Source organism: Engraulis encrasicolus, chromosome 24 (assembly GCF_034702125.1).
Source record: "Engraulis encrasicolus isolate BLACKSEA-1 chromosome 24, IST_EnEncr_1.0, whole genome shotgun sequence".
Taxonomy (NCBI): Eukaryota; Metazoa; Chordata; class Actinopteri; order Clupeiformes; family Engraulidae; genus Engraulis; species Engraulis encrasicolus.
Window position 1 is genome coordinate 39,029,588 of NC_085880.1, and position 18,054 is coordinate 39,047,641.

At 44.9% G+C, this 18,054-nt stretch overlaps 1 protein-coding gene across 1 annotated transcript in view; it reads right to left on the reverse strand.

Moving 5' to 3' along the window:
- Positions 1-12,918: 12,918 nt before the first annotated feature.
- pdzd7a (PDZ domain containing 7a) overlaps positions 12,919-18,054 on the reverse strand; it is a 69,844-nt gene continuing 64,708 nt past the window's right edge. Inside the window, exon 16 of the mRNA XM_063191290.1 lies at positions 12,919-13,100. Coding sequence (XP_063047360.1) covers positions 12,948-13,100 — 153 coding nt within the window. The 3' untranslated portion in view covers positions 12,919-12,947. The remainder of the gene's footprint in view (positions 13,101-18,054) is intronic.

The window sequence follows — 18,054 nt, forward strand, 5'->3', positions numbered from 1 at the left end:
GGAGAACAGGGACTTGGAGGAGTTTGAGATGCAGTGGTGGTGGTGGTGTCTGGGGGGTCACTGGGGTCATAGGGGTCGTGGGAGTTGGGGTTGGCGTCATTGGAGGCATCACCACTGTACTGGTGAGATCTGCTTTGAGGAGATCACTGCCACGGGGATCTAAAGCGATCTGAGATTTTTTTTACCACCGTGTTTCTCACCGTTCTTCTCACGTTCTCACTCCCCACAACCTACCACAATGCGCCCCTATCCCCAGACATATACTGGATTAACAAAAAAAAACACTTTCTCAACTCCACAGAGGATGAAATTACATATCACAAAATCACCACAAAGCACCAACCCTCCCTCCCTCCCTCTCGTCCTCCCTTCCTCTTGAAACTGTCGTCACGATTTCAAAGTCAGAACAAAGGACACAACGGAACGCAGACTCCTCTGTCTTAGCAAGGATGACATCACAGTATGTTGTCATGGTGACGATGCCACGTTGTGCCAAGGACTTTGTTGCTAACGACATAGGTGCAGAGGACATTGTGGTGTATTGTGGGGTGTGAAAGGAGAGTGGGATCAGGGACTGCAAGAGTTTGTTGTTGAGTGCTACTGTTATTATCATACGACATCCGTCCCACGTCCCGCTATTGGGAGTCCGGTGCAGGGGTGCATTTCTGGAAAGCGTAGTTGTTAGCAGTGAGCAACTTCGGTAGTTGCCAATGGGAAATTGCATTGCAATGTAGTTAGCAACTATGCTTTTGAGAAATGCACCCCAGAGTTGTAAATCAAGTAGAAGTACTCTTACAGATGTACTTACAGCACTCACAGTATGATATTACATTTGAAACCCTGTAACATCATCCCGCTAGTGGTGTAATTACATTTGTGAGAGTACTTCTACTCCTACTTCATACAACTCTGGGATGGATTTCTCGAAACCATAGTTGCTAACCGTGTTAGCTACTTTGTTGTTTGCAATGCAATTTGCCATTGGCAATTACCCAAGTTGCTAACTGCTAACAACTAAAATCGCGAAACGCACCCCTGGTCCTGTGTCATCTTGATTGGAGGAGTTCAGCATCTCCAGATCTTCCCTCCCCTCTGACCGCTGCCATTAGAACATTAGTTCTGGTGGTGCTGCTGTCACAAGTATTATTCATACAATGCTGACACATTTTAACCAGCCTCTGCGCTTTACTGTATCTGCACTCTCACACTGACCATACAGTCAGAATGTAGGACAGCAGTTCATTCTGCACCGGTGCTGAAAAGCTCATCCATGCTCAGCTCCACGATATCACTATGTTTGAGGCACACACCCTCTCTCTCTCTTTTTTTTGTGTGCTAATCATAAACTCTAAAGCACCTTCACCATTATCTTGTCATGTTCTCTTGTTCTGCACTGGATGAACAAAAGATGTAAGGGACGTATGGAAAACAGTGACAATGACAACAACTGGAGTCTATGGTAATTGTTGGTCCAGCAACAAACTGGAACATACCATGAAGGTCTCATCACAACTTTTCCTGATCGCCACATTCTTCTTTTCTGCAGTTCATGGCTTCTGAAGAGAGACATTTTTTAAAAAAGCACTAAATGGAGCGAATGGAAGATCAGCTGTATTTTCAATGGCTTGCATACTTGCATAATACACAAACACACATGCAGTACAAACAACACTTTTTCAATCTCGTATTCACCAGCGTTTTAACACTGATATGACAAAGATGAGTGGTTTTCAACCAAATCAATTCTTTGCAAAGACTGTTGTTTTTTCTTTCTTCTAAAAGGCACAAAGACTGTTGGGATTATTTCATAAGTTGTCTGTGATGTCTCAGTTGTGTGAGCTTTGAGGCATGGGTGGATGTTTTTATAAGAGGTGACTTTTTGTGGTCATACAGATCGTCGTGTTGATTGCTGCCTCGTTTCTTTTTTTCCTATACTTGCTTTCCTTTGCAAAGCGCCAAGAGTTGAACACGCTCACTCCCCCTCTCTCTCTCTAACTCCTCCCCCACCCCTCTGACCTTAGTCACAAATAATACTAATCACTTTATCTCGAAGTTTTATTTTTCTATGTAGATCCTGTCAAAAAAGAGAAGGAAAAAATATCCAAAATATATTTTGCTTGTCCGGATATAGTACTTTATGATAGGATGTCTCTCCAAACCTTGGTATGCAGATAACACTGTCTGTGACGCATGTGTGCATGATCCAGTATCCTAGAGTTTAGTGAGCGGCTGCCTGGTCAGAATGGAGGTTAAAGGGCACAGTAAAACCCCCAGTGTTTATTCAAAACTTAGAGAGTACAACCAACACTATATGACTGTTTGACTCTCTACAGTATTGCAGGGATGTCAAACTCAGGCTCGGAGACAAAATCAGGCCTGCAGGCCAGGGTGATTTTAGTTGGCCCGCAAGATCATTTCAAATGTGTATTACAGCTCTGAATCATTTAAGCTACCATGGATATTTATGAAATTCGTCGTTGAGGATTAAATGTGGGCATGCACAGTTTTAGCCCATTTAAAAAAAAAAAAAAAAAATCCATGTTGAGTTCTGCCTGCAACTTCACCCCAGATTTTAATTTTGCCCCCCTGTGAATTTGAGTTTGACATCCTTGCTCTACAGTATGTGTTGAATTGACACTCTAGACTTCACTGTTGAGGATCCCAGTGCTGGCCTGGAAAAGGTTCTGGCCTGGAAAGGTTCTACACGAGCCAGAGTTCCTGGAACTGGAACCAGAACTTGTACCGAGTTCTGATCTGAGGGTTATAGCTGCATTCTGGGTCCATAGAGGGAAACCTTGTGTCCATCTCCTTATCTAACCTCCTGTCCTCGCCTTGAGCTTGTGGCTTTGTGTGCTTCACTGACGCCCTGTCTCCATAGGAGAAATCCCCATAAAAGTATCCTTGCTGTCAGCCTAGGCCAGTGATTCTCAAACTTTTTCAGACCGAGGACCACTTTTTTCACCCAAAAATGTCCAAGGACCACCTGACAACTGAATTGACAGTTGACGGGTGCTATTTCAACACTAATTTTGATGCAGATCACTTACTTTCTATTCACATTATAACCCTGTCTTATTGTGGTGAAAATATGACTTCAGACATGTTTGGCTTTGTAATAATGTGTTACATATATAGTCTTCTGCTAGCTTGTCTTGGAAAAGTAGAAATCCCTTTGCGGACCACTTGAGCTCTGTCGCGGACCACACTTTGAGAATCACTGGCCAAGGCCAAACAAACACCTGGGAGACTCTTCCCCATTCGATATCCTGATTGCAACTGAGAAAATGACCTTTGAGAATTGCACTTTCGCTAGATATTGAATTGAGCTTCTGTCGTCAACAATGACGCCTTGCAACGTCATCACGAGGCCACAAGCACAATGGAGGACGAGAGATTGCATATGAAGAGCTCTTTTCCAAAATGAGATATATCCATTTTATAGAATGTTGGGAAATTGACATTTTTGTATTTGGCATTCCATTGAAATGCATCGCAAAATGCATTTTTACAGAGGTTTTAAAATATGTTCTCAAAATATTTGAATTGCAAGAATTCACACATAGATGATAGGACATCGTAACAGTCAATTCCAATATTAAAATGCAAAAAGTCAAAAATGGTGGATATAGCGTTTTGGAAAATAGCTCTTCATATTTACATCATGGACCCCTTGTTGTAAACCTGGTATGCCCCTTGTGTTGTCATGGTAACACTTCCTCCTGTCAGTTGTCCTATGTCTGCGACCTGGATATGCATACTGAGATGGCATGCAGCGTGTGGGGAAAAAAAACAAAAAAAACACTGGTTTGGTTCAAGCTCAAGGGGATTGCAAAAAATACCTGAAGGGATATATCTTATATATTATATATTATATAAACCTCTTTTCTGTGTTTTTACAAGAACAAAGCAGATATATTAGAAACAATATAATGATAAAAGCAAATTATTATTGAAGACATATATATGATATCTATTTTTTTATATAGCACCTGGGAACTATTTTGTGGTAACATAAAGTGACGAGAGTAGGTGTGGCAGACCTACAGTAAGTTTTATCTGCAATTCCGCATCTTAACTTTCATCTTTTTTTTCATCATCATCATGGAGGATCAGTTTTTCAGAGGCAAGAGATCGTGAAGATATCTATTCTGGCCTACAAAGGCAAAGTGCAGTAACTACGCCAACACCGAAACCAGAGAGAGTAGAGAGAGAGAGGTTCCATTGGCCCATTGTTTCCTGGTTCTATTATGGCCCCCCTTAGGCAGACTTAGGTAGACCTAAGGACTGTTCTATTCATTGTGACACACCCTTTAGGCAGACCGGAACCTGGTCGCGTTAGGTGCCCATAGAAACCTATTATGTTGGCATATCTCTATAGAATATCTCTGCCGAAACTGAGAAAACAGCCTTCAAATAATTTGGCATTAGGTTGGATATTGTAGTGACTGAAAATTTGGCATACAGTAGCAGTGTCTCTGGAGGACGACACATTTGGATCATAAGGTTTCAGGATGAAGAAGGTGTAATGAAGACCATTTTCAATCTAAATTCCATTTTGACACAATATGATACTGCCTTTGTAGGACAACACTGTCAACAGATGTAATCACATCGTAGTGCACACAGTCAGTGAGCCACAGAGCTTTCTCATCTTTCAATACATTTTTACTTTACTGGCACATGTGCACCTTTGGGTCCACTTAAATCGTTGACGACTGAGTTACTGTCCGTAACTTCTGTGCGAGTGATAAAACTCTTTTGTATAGTTCAGTTGGTTTTCAGATTTGGAAATTTGGCTTAAACCGTTGTGCTTATGCTGCTCGGGTGAAACTGGGGGGGGAAAGAGCCCAATGCTATTAAATATAAATCAAAACAAGAGTTGGAAACTAGGCCTATATTTTGTAGAGCTGACAAAGCTCTTTTTAGGTAACTAGCAAAAAAAAAAAATCACATCCCTTTCCAAGACATGTCAGAGGTGGTTTGCCAAAATAGGCTAAGTGAGACTATTTGACTGTGGCTTTTCCGTGCCAACAGACTCAGTGGCCTCTGGAAGCCTGCTGCGACTGTTCCTCCATGCGGCCGCCATTTTGCACTCAGTCCCATCATCACACATGTATTTGGATTTGTTTTTAAATTCAAACATACAAACTGCACACACCGTACAGACCTTTAATTTCCTTCTGGATCAATAAAGTAAACTACTACCTTACTTCTCTTCTAGGCTACCACACACACACACACACACACACACACACACACACACACACACACACACACACACACACACACACACACACACACACACACTAAACATACTAGTGTGTGACACACAACTGTGTTGTGACAGATCAATTGGACAGAGCATGGTAGATGTTTGTTTCGGCTTGCCATCGTGGCTAGTTCCGTTTCAATGGTTACTTTTTTCCTGAGCCATCATTCCTGAGTCATTTAACACCAACAAGCTCACAGGGACGTTCCAAGGCCACGGTTAAGTGATAAACAGGGGTCATTTAGCCAGTGAGGAAAGATTAAGTAATAAAAATGAGGACTCCAGGCTCTTTTAATATCTCGGCTTCAACTTAAACTGGTGAACCAGCGTCTTGGAATACGACCCGCAGGTTGTGAATCAACAGGTTATTGATGTTGCGATTCAGAGGCTACAGTAGACTTGCACTCAGAAGATGGCTGGAACCCAGGTCTCCATATTCAGAAACTATTGCGCTTGAAGTTGATCTGGATGTTAGTGGGAGAGAAAAGGACGACAGGTCTTTTTACCTGCACTATATATATATATATTTTCATTCGCAGACTGTTAACCCTTTAGTCGCTTGAAAAAGGAAGAAATATCCACACACCACAGACCCTTTAGTCGCTCCTAGCGAAAATAAAACACGTTGTTTTGCACAGGACTGATATCAGGACGGGACTTAAAAGTTCCCCTCACACAGCAAAATGCACTCTGTCCAGTCACTATCACTTCAACCGTGTCCATTACTCACTACACTACACTCCAATTATGTACATACCCTTAACGTCCAGTTGTATTACAGTTACAGTACATATTTTAGTGTTTTGCGCAAAATATCTATCTGGAAATAAAAAGTGTAGCCACTGTGAATAGACCAAAGCCAAAATAACTCTCATCTATTTTTCTCTCGTTTCTTTATTTTCCCCTTCGTTTTGTCTTTCTGTGCATATTTGTGTGTGTGTGTGTGTCTTTCAGTCTTTTTTTGTTCTATCCTAATCCATTGTTTGTAGGTATCCATGTATATTTTCTTGTTGTACATTTCTTGTAAAAAAGAAATACTGTGTTTTTAATTAAAGGCCTTGGAAACTACACCATTGTGATCATGTCGTAAATACTAGCATGTTGAGCAACATACTGAATTTGAAGACACTTTGAACACTATGAAAGGTAAAACTAGGCATTCACACCTCATATTTGCACAGAAGTAGCATCGTGTGTGTGTGTGTGTGTGTGTGTGTGTGTGTGTGTGTGTGTGTGTGTGTGTGTGTGTGTGTGTGTGTGTGTGTGTGTGTGTGATGAATCTCTGAAGTGGCAGCAGAATGGGCTATTACTGTATCTGTTTTAGTCGTCAGTGGTATTGCCCACCATAAGTGTAGTGTCTGTGTGCCAGGCAGAGACAGAGACAGACAATAAATGTGTGTTTACTCTTTTGTGTGTGTGTGTGTGTGTTGTGTGTTGTGTTGTTGGATTATTCATCACATTTGGTTCCTATTGATATTAACTTGTAATGTGGAATCAAAAAAAGTACATGAAATGTGTGCGTGCGTGCAAGTGTGTGTGTGTGTGTGTGTGTGTGTGTGTGTGTGTGTGTGTGTGTGCGTGTCTGAGTGTGTGTGTGCATGCACGTGCGTGCGTGTGCGCATGTGCATGCGTGTGGTGTGTGTGTGTGTGTGTGTGCGTATGTGTGCATGCGTGTGGTGTGTGCGCACATGCATGCGTGTGTGTGTGTGTGTGTGTGTGTGTGTGTGTGTGTGTGTGTGTGTATGTGTGTGTGTGTGTGTGTTTATGAGGGAGCTGTTCCAGGGGCGATGAGTTCACGTGTCCTGCATCTGCATCTGTACTGTATAGCACTTGGTTGGTGGATGGATGGATGGTGGACTTGTCCTCAGCTGGCCTATGCTCCCCTGTACTTATTTAGTATTACAGTTTACTCAAATGGGTTATTTCCTGAAAAGGTCTAGTCTGCAGAACGTATCCCAAGGGTTGTGCAATCAACCCCCTTAAAAAAATGCCCTTACAGTTTTTTTCAATTGCTAACAAGCTCTTACCCATTTTCCTGGTGAAACAGAAGCTATGTGTTGACCAGGCCTGGACTGGGAGAACAAAATGGCCCGGGCAATTTTGGCCCAGACCGGCCCCTCATAATCAGCGGAGCACATCCGACTACTTATTGACCAAGCGGCCTATGCGAAAAGGCGCAATATTCATGCATGAATCTCTCTTTCAGCTACCAGAAAACACCAGGAAATGTGCGCTGACTATATCAACTATACATTTAAAATGAATCTTAGTTTGGGCAGTGGTTTAGAAATGCAATAGATGACCACACTCACAGCAAAAGTAATCTAGGCCTACTCTAGGCCTACTGCTCTCTCTAACTCAACCTCATCCTGGCCTGGTTTGACTAGATGAGAAGAGGGAGATAGATTATTTATCACAATGTAGCCTATGCAGCACTTGCAAAATATTCAAATTAATATAGTATTCAGTGTATAGCCTACTCATAAATTGACCTATAGATTAATGTTAAATTGAGGGTTTCTTCTAACAGGTGCATTAGAAGAGGGGTTAATTTCCTGTTATCAAAATGCATCTCTCATTGCATAAGGAAGCTACTTTAATAGCTTGAATGATGAAAGAAAATCATGAACTGTAGCCTATCACCACAATGATTTAGTGTGTCAAATATGTTAAGAAAGCATTAACATACTGAAGTTTCAAAATGAGCAGTGCTGAAAGTGGTAGGCTACATATAAAATAGTCTACAGATAAAACTGTATCAAAAGCTTATTCAAAAGAAATTCTTCAATCATTTATCATTTCTAATTGTCCTGGATAAAATAACAGCTGAGAGAGAGAGAGAGAGAGAGAGAGAGAGAGAGAGAGAGAGAGAGAGATATGCTAGGTCTTTACCTACAGAATATGGTTTGATTGTGTTCCAAGAGGAGTTACAATTTAAAAAAAAAATCCGTTTGCCAAATCTTTTCCACACGCGAGACGCGACAACCGTTACACGACATAGCCTATGGACATTTTCACTGCGTGGTAAATGTGATTACGCAAACAATCGCTGAATATTTAGCGAGGGTAGGCACGAGTTTGACAGTCTTCGAAACGCATTTGGTACACTGCCGTGGCTACTATATTGTTAATATTATTCACGTCAGTGGTTTGGTGTATGGAATGTTGGTCTTCTATGTCCGTGAGTCGTGCGACCGGTTCAAAGCACTCAAGCACACTTATGGTGGTGGAAATTAATGGCTTATTCAATATTAATGTTTAATGCTGAAGTGAGAGTTGGGGAGAGGCATGGAGTATCCTAAAGTTTGAAAGAACAGATTTTGACTTGACTCATACCTGGCAGGGCTCGTAGAGGCTACTAGCCTACAGCCGCTTTTCACCTGCTGTCTCCTAGCGTGCTCCTTCACTTCCAACATGCAGAAGTTGTTGTCCCTCTCCTGCTGCTACAACACTACATGCGTGAACACATTATCTTGCCTCTGCTGCAAGTTTTTTTTTTAAATCCCTTTTCCGCAAGCTTTTCCACACCACCTTTTAGTTTTCGTCTCTCCATCGCTTGTGTCTCAAATTTGCGCGCGTAATGCAGGGTAGGGGTGGGGCCGCAATGAATAGTTAAGTCCGACTCAGATGCACCAATGGGACACCCCCTCCCTCTACCCCCTTTATGTGTGGGCTGATGTCATTGGAGGAGGGCCGAGGGCCGTCAGCACGAAATTGTGGGCCGCCGGTCACATTTTTTAAAAAACATTAATAACAATTATTTTTTAAAACCGACATCATCGGCCCTCTAGGGGCGTCGGCCCACCGGGATTTTGCCCGGTTTGCCAGATTGCCAGTCCAGCCCTGTGTTGACGCCCAGGGGGCTGGGCTACACAAACCTTCTGGTACACCTTTGTTTCGCTCTCCTCCTCCGTTTTCGAAATAACCGGGGCAGCACGACGAATCAGGATCGTAGGGAGGGATTTCAGTGGGTATGACGTTTATCTAACGCAACACCCTCCCCCAGGGTAGTTCGGCTGTGCCCGCCCCCTCCCTGAATCACAACAGTAATGGCGGTGTGCGAGGAGTTATCATGCGTCGGGATGGAAGCATCAATTTCAGCGGTGTTATCCAAAATACCTCAAGTTGATTTTCTAAAGGACGAGCAGAGAATGGTTTTGGAAGAATTTCTTAGTGACAAAGATGTTATTGCTCTTCTCCCAACCGGGTTGTTCTGTTTTGGTTTCCGACCTGGCGGCGCTTACGTGACGACACGTCCTACGTCACAAAGCTTCAACGTGAGTGGTCGAAGTGTCATGTCATTCATATGAGGTTGCTCCAACCACGTGCAAGCATCTTTTGACTAAACCACGCCTGCGGAGAGGCGTGAAAGGGCAGTGTGCCAGTAGCCTGTTACTTACAGGCTACTGGTTCACCAGGAAACTTACCCATACTTTGGATACTTTTTCTAAACTCTTAACACAGACTACCACCTACCAAGCACAATTGGCCAAACAGTTAATTTTCTTCTCAAAAGCATACACTGTTAAATATACACAAAGAAATGCATTCATTGACTGCTAACTGTGTGAAAAAAGGCATGTAATATGTCAACTGTATGGCAATGGAAAGCCCTTGGTGTGCTAACTGTATTAAGAGTTTTGCAAATGTCGCTGAGGATTGGACAAAAGCTTGTTAGCAATAGAAAAAAACTGTAAAACGCGGCAGCGGCCATGATCCCGCACATCACGATCCGTCCTGCCAAGGCGGGACGGGAGGAGACAAGACCGGGGCAAAAGCTACAATTTGCACTAATCCCTTGGACATTCGTACAAACCCAAACCCCCAATTTTGACATAATACAGATTCTCAATCTTAGTGTAAATCTCCCAGCGTATCTCACAGTAATCTTCCTCTTCTCTGGCTGTAAAATGAACGGACAGGCTGTGTGTGTGTGTGTGTGTGTGTGTGTGTGTGTGTGTGTGTGTGTGTGTGTGTGTGTGTGTGTGTGTGTGTGTGTGTGTGTGTGTGTGTGTGTGTGTTGGATGGCCTATGATTGTCTGTGTGTGTGTGTGTGTGTGTGTGCGCGTGTGTGTGTGTGGACATACTGGCTCCAGACAGCCCAAGTATCTAAGCAATACAGGGCCAAAGTGGCATGAATAGAGTAGGATGCCAAAACTGACGTCTCGCATGTTGCCTGATAATCATCGACTTTCAAATGCCTTTTTGAGACTTGATCTGACCAAGACCAAAATGATTAATGTTTCCCAAATGGCAAGGTTAACCCGCCTCCCTCGGTTTGCTATAATTGTTCGAGGCCAGAAAAGACTGTGCCAAGCTTAAACCAAAACTTTTCTCAGTCCCAATAGAACGTCTCTGCTTAAACCATGTCACTGCCTTGAGCACGCCTCTACCCAGGGCCGTTGGTGCTGCTCAAAGTTGATTGGTTCCCGACAAAGTGGGTTGAGTTCCTAATTTCTCCGGAGCTCAGAAACGATATTTGTATTGCTCTTGGCCTGACTAGTAGAAACGCTGAAGGTGTTGCGTCACTAGGAGGGCGTGACCTGGCTAGAAGACGTGTTTTGCTATTGGGGTAGCCATGGCCTAGTGGTTAAGGAGATGGGCTTTAGATCAGAGGGTTGCAGGTTCAAATCCCACCCTTTCACTCTCTATCTCACTCCATGCCTGAGGTGCCCTTGTGCAAGGCACCAAACCTCCCACTGATCCAGGGACTGTAACCAATACCCTGTACTGATAATAACTGTAGTCGCTTTGGATAAAAAATGTCAGCCAAGTAATGTACGAGGCGAGGTCCAGAAAAACTTGTAGAGTAATTTCCTTCACTCTGTCTTCGGTAGAAGCCCTTTGTCGTGACTGAGCGCCCAGCGAAGTCGTACCTTCCCAGGACACTTCTATAGAGGACAGTTAAACTCAGTCAGTCGAGCAGAACGCAGTCGGGCAGCAGTTCACAGCCTAAGAGAGCGATAAGATAGAGGTTCGCGCCTTCGGTGCCTCGTTATAAAGGTGGCGGGCGGTCCCGCCCACAGCGCGAATTCCACCTTTCAGGAGTGATTTTACTAAATCTTCGTCAGGTTGACAGCCAATGAGCTTTCTTCCATAGAGATGACGAACGATTCTTACGGATAAGAACCGGCCATTGCTCCAGGGACTGTAACAATAGTCTGTACTAATCATAACTGTAAGTCACTTTGGATAAAAAGCGTCAACCAAGTGTAATGTAATGTAATGCAAATGTAATATGTGTGACTTTCGTCAGCAACTGTGTTATAGAATCTCTAACACACCATTACAAAAGCACACCCCAATCTTCTTATCTTTCTACATACCTCAAAGGAGTATGGTTTTTATTAAGTGGCCATTGTGTTTGAAATACATTTATTTTGTATTTACTTTGTAATACCGTAATATTATACAAATACTTCTCTTTAAAAACAAATGAAGCGAATATAGATACACATGTATGTGCCAATTGTGGGTCTAGCAGTAATATTCTAGTGTTCTGTGGCAAGCAGAAGCTTGGGGAAAAGACATTACAAACATAACTGCTTATTTGCAGTTCTGATGCAGAGAAGAAAAAAAAGGTTGTGCCAGTGGAAATATTTAAGGGGTCTGGTGGGACTGTGGAAACATAATAAACAGTGTAGTCAAAGAAATGTCCTCAGCCCTACCGTGGCGCATATGGTAGAGCACTGGTTTGCTATGCGGCCGACCCGGGTTCGATTCCCGGCCCGGGTCCTTTGCCAACCCTTTCCCATCTCTTTCTCCGAACTCATTTCCTGTCACCATCTGCACTGTAATGTCATGAATAAAGTCAGAAAGACCAAAAAAAAAAGTCCTCCAGGGTGGTGGTGGGAGGGGGGCGCTTCTCTCTTCTGGTTCTTTTCTACTTGTCTCTGTACCAAAGCAAAGTCTCCAACGGGCACTGTGTAGGCTACATACTGTAATGGCAGCCTGTTTCTTTCGGCAATTTTTTTGTCCATTAATATTGCTAGATTTTCCATTTACAGTTTGTCCGCTAATATTACTAGAAATCCACAGGACTGTAAATACATGTACTTCTATTCGCTGTTAACCTGCAATGTCCCTTTTGTCCGAGACCCCCGCCCCTTGTGGGGTTGGTTACGCAGAGGAGCTGGGAGGGGGCTGCTGATCTGGCTGGTCTAGCCCAGGATTGTGCAGCCCTTGTGGGTTGGTTACATAGAGGAGCCGGTCCTGGGCTTCTTTGGGGACCTCCCATCTGGTCTAGCCCAGGATTGTGCTGCCCTTTGTGGGGTTGGTTACAGAGAGAAGCTGGTCCTGGTGGTCAGTCTTGGCCTCCTTTGGGGACCTTCCGACTGGTCTAGCCCAGGACTGTGCAGCCTGTGTGGGGTTGGATAGAGAGAGGAGATGGAGGGGGGTGGTGGTCCTGGTGGTCAGTCTTGGCCTCCTTTGGGGACCTTCCGACTGGTCTAGCCCAGGATTGTGCAGCCCTTGTGGGGTTGGTGACAGAGAGGAGCTGGGAGCTGGTAGCTGGTCCTGTTGGTCTAGTCCATGATTGTGCAGCCCTTGTGGGTTGGTTACAGAGAGAAGCTGGTCCTGGGCTCCTTTGGGTACCTCCCATCTGGTCTAGCCCAGGATTGTGCAGCCCTTGTGGGGTTGGTTATAGAGAGGATCTGGTCCTGCTGTTCATCAGTGCTGGTCAGTCCTGCTGTGCTCCTTTGGGGACCTTCACCACCAGCTGCATGGGGTCTTTGGCCTTGTTGCTGAACGCTCTGCGGATGGCGTCCACCGCGTGCTGGTGAGACACGCCCTGCAGAGACTCCCCGTCCACTGACACCAGCTCGTAGCCGGCCTGAGGAGAGAGGAGACACACACACACACAAACACACGCACACAGTGTACATGTGAGACATCAGCTCGTAACCAGCCTGAGGAGACATGATACAAACGCATGCACACACACACACACACACACACACACACACACACACACACACACACACACACACACACACAGTGTACACGTGAGACATCAGCTCGTAACCAGCCTGAGGAGAGATGATACAAACGCACACACACACACACACACACACACACACACACACACACACACACACACACACTCACACACACACACACACACACGCACAGAGTGTGACACCAGCTCGTAACCAGTCTTAAGAGAGATGACTGACACACACACACACACACACGCACACACACACACACGCACACACACGCGCACGCACAGACCTGTGCCAATGACTGTAGACCTAACGAAGAAGTGAAGTCTGAAAATCTCTTGACATCACACACACCCCTCACACAGGATCCTTTCTTCAGTGTCAGTGAAATGGAAACATATTTATAAAATGTGCTCTTTATTTATTAATTAATTTATAAACATATTTATAAAATGTGCTCTTTATTTCTTTATTTATTTATAAACATATTTATAAAATGTGCTCTTTATTTCTTTATTTATTTATTTCTTTATTTATTTATTTATACAACAGGATTAACAGGAACCATTAAAACAGTTTTGATGGTTGTGTGTGTGTGTGTGTGTGTGCGTGTGTGTGTGTGTGTGTGTGTGTGTGTGTGTGTGTGTGTGTGTGTGTGTGTTGTGTGTGTGTGTGTGTGTGTGTGTGTGTGTGTGTGTGTGTGTGTGTGTGTGTGTGTGTGTGTGTGTGTGTGTGTGTGTGTGTGTGTGAATGAAGTGTATACATATGTGCCTTTTACAAGTCAAAGGCAATTTCCTGTTTCCGCATAAAATTGTTTATCTTACCTTTAAAAACATCTCCTATACATTGGGTTCAAGGGGTGTGTATTTACGGGAGAGAGTGTGTGTGAATGTGTGTGCACGTGTGTGTTTGTGTTTGTATGTGTGTGTGTGTGCGCGTGTGCACGCATGCGTTTGTGTGTATGTAAACACCTGTGTTTGTGTGTGTGTGTGTGTGTGCGTGTGTGCATGAGTGCGTGCATGGGTGCGTGCGTGCGTGTGTGTGTGCATATGTGTGTTAATGTTGACACTGGCATCAGCAGTACGTCCTGAGATTTGTGGTTCAGGCTGTAGTTCGTTAGTGAGGTAATGGCGCGTGCTGCTCCCAGGTCGCATGGATTAGTTTGAATTCAGTATTTATGTCTTCTTCACCGATTCCACTTTTAGATAAATGATGCTGTTTGTTCCTCATGGTTTGACTGAGTAGAATTCTGAGTACTCTATTATGCATGCACACACAGACACACACACACACACACACACACACACACACACACACACACACACACACACACACACACACACACACACACACACACACACACACACACACACACACACACAGGTGTTTGAATACACACAAACACACGCACGGACACATGCCGCAACACACACACACGCACACGCACACACACACACACACACACACACACACACACACACACACACACACACACACACACACACACACACACACACACACACACACTTGCCTCATTCCCTCTCCTCTATTCTCCCCTATCCTTCTCCTCTCCTATCTGGCATTCATCACGGCTGATTAATTGTTCCTCTTTCTCTGGCAATAGAAATTCATCAAGGTATCCCTCTTCTCTCTGCACACCTCTCTTTCATGTCTTCTCTTTCTCCTCTGCTATAATGCACTCCTGACACCACATCCTTTATTTTCCTCTCCTCCTCCTCCTGCTCCTCCTCCTCCTCTTCCTGCTCCTTCTCATCCTCCTCTATCTTGCACCCCTATGCTCCATCCTTTCTTTTCCTCTCCTCCTCCTCCTGCTCCCCCTCCTTCTCATCCTCCACCTTCTCCTCCTCCTCTCCTCCTCCTCCTGCTCCCCCTTTTTCTCCTCCTTCTCTTCCTCCACCTCCTACTCCTCCTCCTCCTGCTCCTTCTCATCCTCCTCTATCCTGCACCCCTATGCTCCATCCTTTCTTTCCTTCTTCTTCTCCTCCTCTTCTACTATGCACCACTACGTACATCCCATCCTTACTCCTCCTCCTCCTCCTCCTCCTCCTATACTGTGCACCCCTATGCCCCCCTGCCACTCCCCTCTACGCCCCCGGCCACCCTCCTCTACGCCCCCCTGGCCACACCCCTCTACGCCCCCGGCCACCCTCCCCTGCCGGTGATGCAGAGTAGCAGGCTGGCAGGCATAAATCTGCCAGGGCTGGAGGAAGCCCCACAGAGAGGTGCAGAGACAGAGACAAAGAGGCACACAGGGTAGATCGAGAATTATACGGGTAGAGGGACATAGAAGCAGAGAGGCGCAGAGTCGAAGGGGCCAAGAAACACAAGCAGGCAGATAGAGTTATACTGGTAAGCCTGGCTCAAACTTAACGATTATCTGCCCGATTCTCGGCTGAAACCCCCCCTTACGACAATCGCTGGAACGTAACCCTACAGGACCATCGCAAACGCTTGTCGGGAAATATTTCCTCGTCGTGGCCGACGTTCTAAGACAGAATTTTGGCAGCTCAAAGAGTCGCCGATCGCAAATCGTAGAAATCAAACACTGTTTGATATTTGCGACTGGAAGTAGAACGTCGGGCATTGTCTCAGTGGCTGCGAGCAGCGATAAGATTGACAGTTGCGTTTCTCTTCTAGTGTGTGGTGCACCCCGAAATCAAAATCGGACACACAATCATGAGTCGTGTAGTTTGAGCCTGGCTGTAGAGGGCCATAGAAGCAGAGAGGCACAGACACAAAGAGGCCAAGGCAAACAAGCAGGTAGGGACATACAGCCATATACACTCAAACAGAAACACAAGGTGCAGCCAAATGGTATCTACAGCACCTGACTAGAGGAGTGCTTAACCCCTTACCGCAGAGCCTATGTTATAACCTTGCTGTCACCAAAATTGTAATGGCTATGTCTTAATCTGTTACTTAAGGCTCTCTGTGCTGTCATAGCAATGTTGTTTTGATGTAGTTGAGTATTTTCAGCAAATAGTGAGTAGGTCCGCCGGCGACCCCACCTGACTAGAGGAGTGCTTAAGGTCAGGGTAGTATGCACAGTAGCACAGAGTACAGGTACTGCACATCATGATCCATTCTAACACACACACACACACACACACACACACACACACACACACACACACACACACACACACACACACACACACACACACACACACACACACACACACACACACACACACACACATACACCACAATCCCGGACAGACAGTTTTAGTTACGTGAAATTAGGAAGCAGGTGTAGAAAAAAAAGAGAGGAAACGAAGCTCTCTGTTAACCTCCTTGACTCGTAACAATGAATAAAAAAGACACATAAAAACATAGTGTAACTTCCCTCAATGCTAAGGAAGCACCTGCTATAGACTCTAATCCATGTTTTCCTTTGGGCCAAAATGCACTTGCAGGCACACACAGACACACACACTGACACGCACACACACACACACACACACACACGCACACGCACACGCACACGCACACGCACACGCACACGCACACGCACACGCACATACACAATTTCCTGCCACTGTATGTTATAGGACTCCTTTATATCTTTCCTGTAGACCAGTGATTCTCAAACTGTGGTCCGTGAGAGTACTCCAACTGGGCCGGCCAGTGAAATTGTTTTCTGCAAAATCAAAATTTGTGTATTTGTACTTGTATTGTTTATTAGGTCAGAGGTGGGCCCTGAATATTTGTGAAAATATCAAGTGGGCTCAAAGTTGGAAAAGGTTGGGAACCCCTGCTCATGTGCCATTCTAGACAGGGGTCAGGGTGGGCCAGGGCCCCTGTAGATTTCCTCCTAGCCTCTGTTGCGGCCCTTGCCCTAATGACCGTGACATGATGTACATTTTTGTATATTACATATTTATAACATTAAAAATTATTTCTTTTGCCAATACATGTTCCCCCCTGGAAAAAACAATGGCCCCACCTCGGCCCCCCCTGGTCATTTTGGTCTAGAACCGACCCTGCATGAACTCTAGATCCATGGAGGGATCCAGCAATGGTAGGCCTACTTCTGTGAAGCAGACCGTGGAAATCAGCGAATGACTCATGCCGTGTCCAGACCAAGAGCGAACTACGCTGCCTGGCAGCGTGGGTAGCAGAAGAAGTTTCGCCTTGAATTCACTGTATTCGCTCGAGACGCAGCATTGACATGTTTGATTCAGCTAATCACATAACGGCTCTGGCTTGACAGCCTGGGACATTCAGAGACATGAACGTTCCGATTGGTTTTCGCCGAACAGCGTCAGAGCGAATTCGCCTGCAATTAGATTTAGTTTAATCGTCAAAATTCGCTCTGGTCGCGCAAGAAGCTTCGCTCCTGGCGAATTCGCTTTGGTAGCGCAGGTCGCGTGCCCTCCATAGAGAAATAATGACTTCCGTTGCTTCGTTCGCTCCTGGTCTGTACACGGCATTACAGTTCCTGTGGGAAGTTTCGAAGTACACCACTGTACTGATACATTTATTATTTCATTGGCTGCTTCGCCTTCTCTACCAATTCCATGATTGGCCCATTCACATTATATAGGCAACACACAGTATGTTCATTATTTGGCGGCTACTATGGGGCATGTTGAGTCAGCTGAAGAAGGCTTCGGCCGAAACATCTGTCTGTCATGCTAACCCACTAGAATAAAATATAGGAATCACACCCGAGTGTGGGTTCTCTAATAAATATGAACCTTGCTGTTGAGCGCACTTTCTGAAAAAAAAAAACCTGCCAGTGCATTCCAATGTGTCGTGAGAAGAAGACCATCCAAGTTAGGAGGTATTCTAAGTAGGTACTGTAAGGCGGTATTCTAC